This window comes from Hyposmocoma kahamanoa, unplaced genomic scaffold (assembly GCF_003589595.1).
Source record: "Hyposmocoma kahamanoa isolate Upper Pololo Valley unplaced genomic scaffold, ASM358959v1 86, whole genome shotgun sequence".
In the NCBI taxonomy this organism is placed as follows: Eukaryota; Metazoa; Arthropoda; class Insecta; order Lepidoptera; family Cosmopterigidae; genus Hyposmocoma; species Hyposmocoma kahamanoa.
In genome coordinates, this window is record NW_020654289.1 from 15,941,384 (window position 1) to 15,944,386 (window position 3,003).

Consider the following 3,003-nt stretch of genomic DNA (forward strand, 5'->3'; position numbering starts at 1 on the left):
AAGCTCCGAGTGGCACTGCAACTGTTGTGTATAGGTGTATCGCTTACCACCAGGTGCCGAGGTGACTTGTTCGTCCCGTTGATTGGTATTCAAAAATCTAGTGTGTACATAGCAAATATACGTACGCCTCTACGAAACTCGATTTTTGGCACGATCCATTACAACTAACTCGAGTGTGGCATGAAAAAATTATCCATACTGTGCACTGACGTCCAACGTCAATGACCCCACGTGGTAAGGTTAAAACGTGTCTATAATTAGCTCCGCACAGCTCTTGCTCTGGTTTCTGTCGTGGCCGCTGTAAAAATTAACGTAAACAAATACGTTCTCTCACGCATGGGTGGCCTGACAAACCGACAAATTCAAACAGCCTCATAATTGTTAAACATGAAGGAGGATGTAACGACGATGCAATTTAGCAGACTGATGGAATTCTGGGGGCATTGTTTGTCATTCGTCTTTTATTTCAATGTTAGTGGGGTCACTGAAAATAGATCACTTGCACGATGACTCTTTTGTGTTGAATTTTGAATGTGTATTTATGGAAACTGCTGTTGAAAACACACTTTGGTAATTTGAATTGTTTATAATACGAACATAACTCGTTATTTTTAAACTACCCCCAGGGTAGAGTGGTGAAGATTGCTAAAATATATTTGGTGTACTTTCAAACACGCTTTATAAGTTTTTATCAAAAGTACTCGTAAAAAGGATGTAGGGGAGGGGAAATGATTTATCGATTTATAAGTAGATTGTTTTTAATGCTTTCCATACCAATACTACGTGAAGAGGCAAAGTTGACCCGCCAGGTATTGAGTTAATTTTGCTTAAACGAATTCGCGGGCTCAAGCTAGTTCGTTATATAAATTATATTATCGCTGTTGTGACGGAACGCATTATGTGTAATAAAAATGTACATTACTTATAATCTAGCAAATCCATTCCAGGTTATTAAAACTTATAACGAAGAACAAAATGAGGTATATAATTAAACAAGCGTAATATTATACTATTTTAGTTGGTCCATTTCTAAAAAAAACTTTGCATAAAATTTTAAATCATAAATTGTACAAATCAATATTTACGCATATACATAAGTAAATTTAACGCAAACAAGTTCCATAACCTTCCAGTGGATTTAAGGGGATCCCGCGTCGTATCATATGACAAACATGATCATTGAGTCTATATTTTACCCCTGCTGGTACTATGGACAATTTGTGAGACTCCACATTGCTCCAAAGCCTTTCCGCTACAGCGCAGGTTCGAGGCCACACTTGAGTCATTAAATGTTTATCATCCACCTTCTCTCTCCACATACAAGCCTCTCCTCCGATTACAAGCTTGGTAATCCAAGCTTTATTTGTGATATTCGTTATCATCTTTCGAAGATCTGTTCTGTAGAAGTCATCGAAATCGTTCGATTTGTTCAAGTACCATTTTGATGAATACAGTACTTGGTATCCCTGTAGCATAGGTCGCAACATATCTTTAGTATCATCTTTCCACACATGCACTATAGTATCTAAGTTTAAAGGCACGCCGTTATCGAAAACATCTTGCCAAACTATAGGTGCTGTATCATTTCGTAGCAGTGAGGAAATATTTAGATAAAACTTTGCCAAAAGATCACGACTTTTCAGGTTGTTGTCTTTCAAGTATTTATTTATTATAGGATTGGATTCCCAACAGGGAAAATCAATTTCGGCCCCACCGAGATGAAAATGTTTGTCCTTGAACAAGGTCTGTACTTTATGAAATAGACGTCCAATCAGTTTGTAAGTGGTATCGTTGATCGGGTTCATAGTTCCCGAGGTAATATTACTTTGGTTTTCTCTATTGCATTCTGCTGTTATATTTGGATATGCATGACTCCACGAATGAGCGTGTGATGGAACGTATTCAGGTATGACACGAACACCCCTTTCTCGAGCGTATTTGATTACATTTAAGATGTCTTTGTTCGTGTAGACCGATGATGAGTTAAATGCACCTTTCTGATTTAATTTAGGTGAAACTTTCCTCTGATAAGGCAAGCTTTGATCATTCTTCATGTGCCAATGAAATACGTTCATTTTATTGATAGCCAACGCTTTTATTGTCAAAAAAATGTATGGCAGAGAAAGATAATGCCTTGAAGTGTCGATTAAAAGACCGCGGTGCAAATAACGCGGGTAGTCGTGGATGTCAGTTTTATATACGCATATTTGCCTGTAGTCAGCGGCTAGGAAAAACAGTTGTGAAAATGTTTCTAGGCCTCTAATGATGCCCCAAATTGAAGCGCTTTTTAGCCTGGATTTTGCCGATACGGTGAGGGTGTAGGCTTCTTCCATACCAAGCTGTGGATACTCTTCGCACTCATTAGTTAGCGCCACTTGTAGTTTCTGTATCGGTCCCTTAATTTTGGTGTTACCAGTTTTTATCTCCGAATTGTTGGCACCCTTCTTTATTAACTTTTGAAGTCTTTTTATATTGAACATGCACCGATTAATAGCTGCAGTCAGTAATGGGCATGTGCCATGCGTAATCTTAACTTTAAATTGCTGTAGATCGTAAGTATACAAATCTTTGTGTTTTACCTGCATTTGTGGTCTGGGCCAGACTCTGCCGAGAGTCGAACCATCGTATTTTGGGCCATGTGCACTTACTACGAAATATATATTTAGAGCGCAAAAAAACACAGTGCATCGAAGCATCGCTAAAGACGATCTGTCGATCGACACAGTCTTTCAACAAAAACGGGAAATCTTTTTTATACTACTCTATGATGTATAAAAAACATTCACAAACACTGAGCACTTTTTCCATAAGAATATAATTTAATGTAATTCAATCATTACAATAAGTGTTATCTTTTTAATGTATAATGTAATTGTGATAGGAAGGAAAATAAGGAATATTTATTATTGTATTCGTGGTTGAATAGATCACTGGGTGATGTTTAAGTCAGTGGTATCCAAATCTCTCGACCTGGCCTTTGCCAGTAAATATTTGTCATTATTG

The 3,003-nt window shown here is 37.5% G+C and overlaps 1 protein-coding gene across 1 annotated transcript; it reads right to left on the reverse strand.

The window, feature by feature from the left end:
• Positions 1-640: 640 nt before the first annotated feature.
• On the reverse strand, positions 641-2,630 carry LOC113234832 (beta-hexosaminidase subunit beta-like). Its single transcript, XM_026470340.1, has one exon. The coding sequence runs from the start codon at positions 2,583-2,585 to the stop codon at positions 1,104-1,106; it is 1,482 nt and encodes a 493-aa protein (XP_026326125.1). The 5' UTR covers positions 2,586-2,630; the 3' UTR covers positions 641-1,103.
• Between the last annotated feature and the right edge of the window lie 373 nt (positions 2,631-3,003).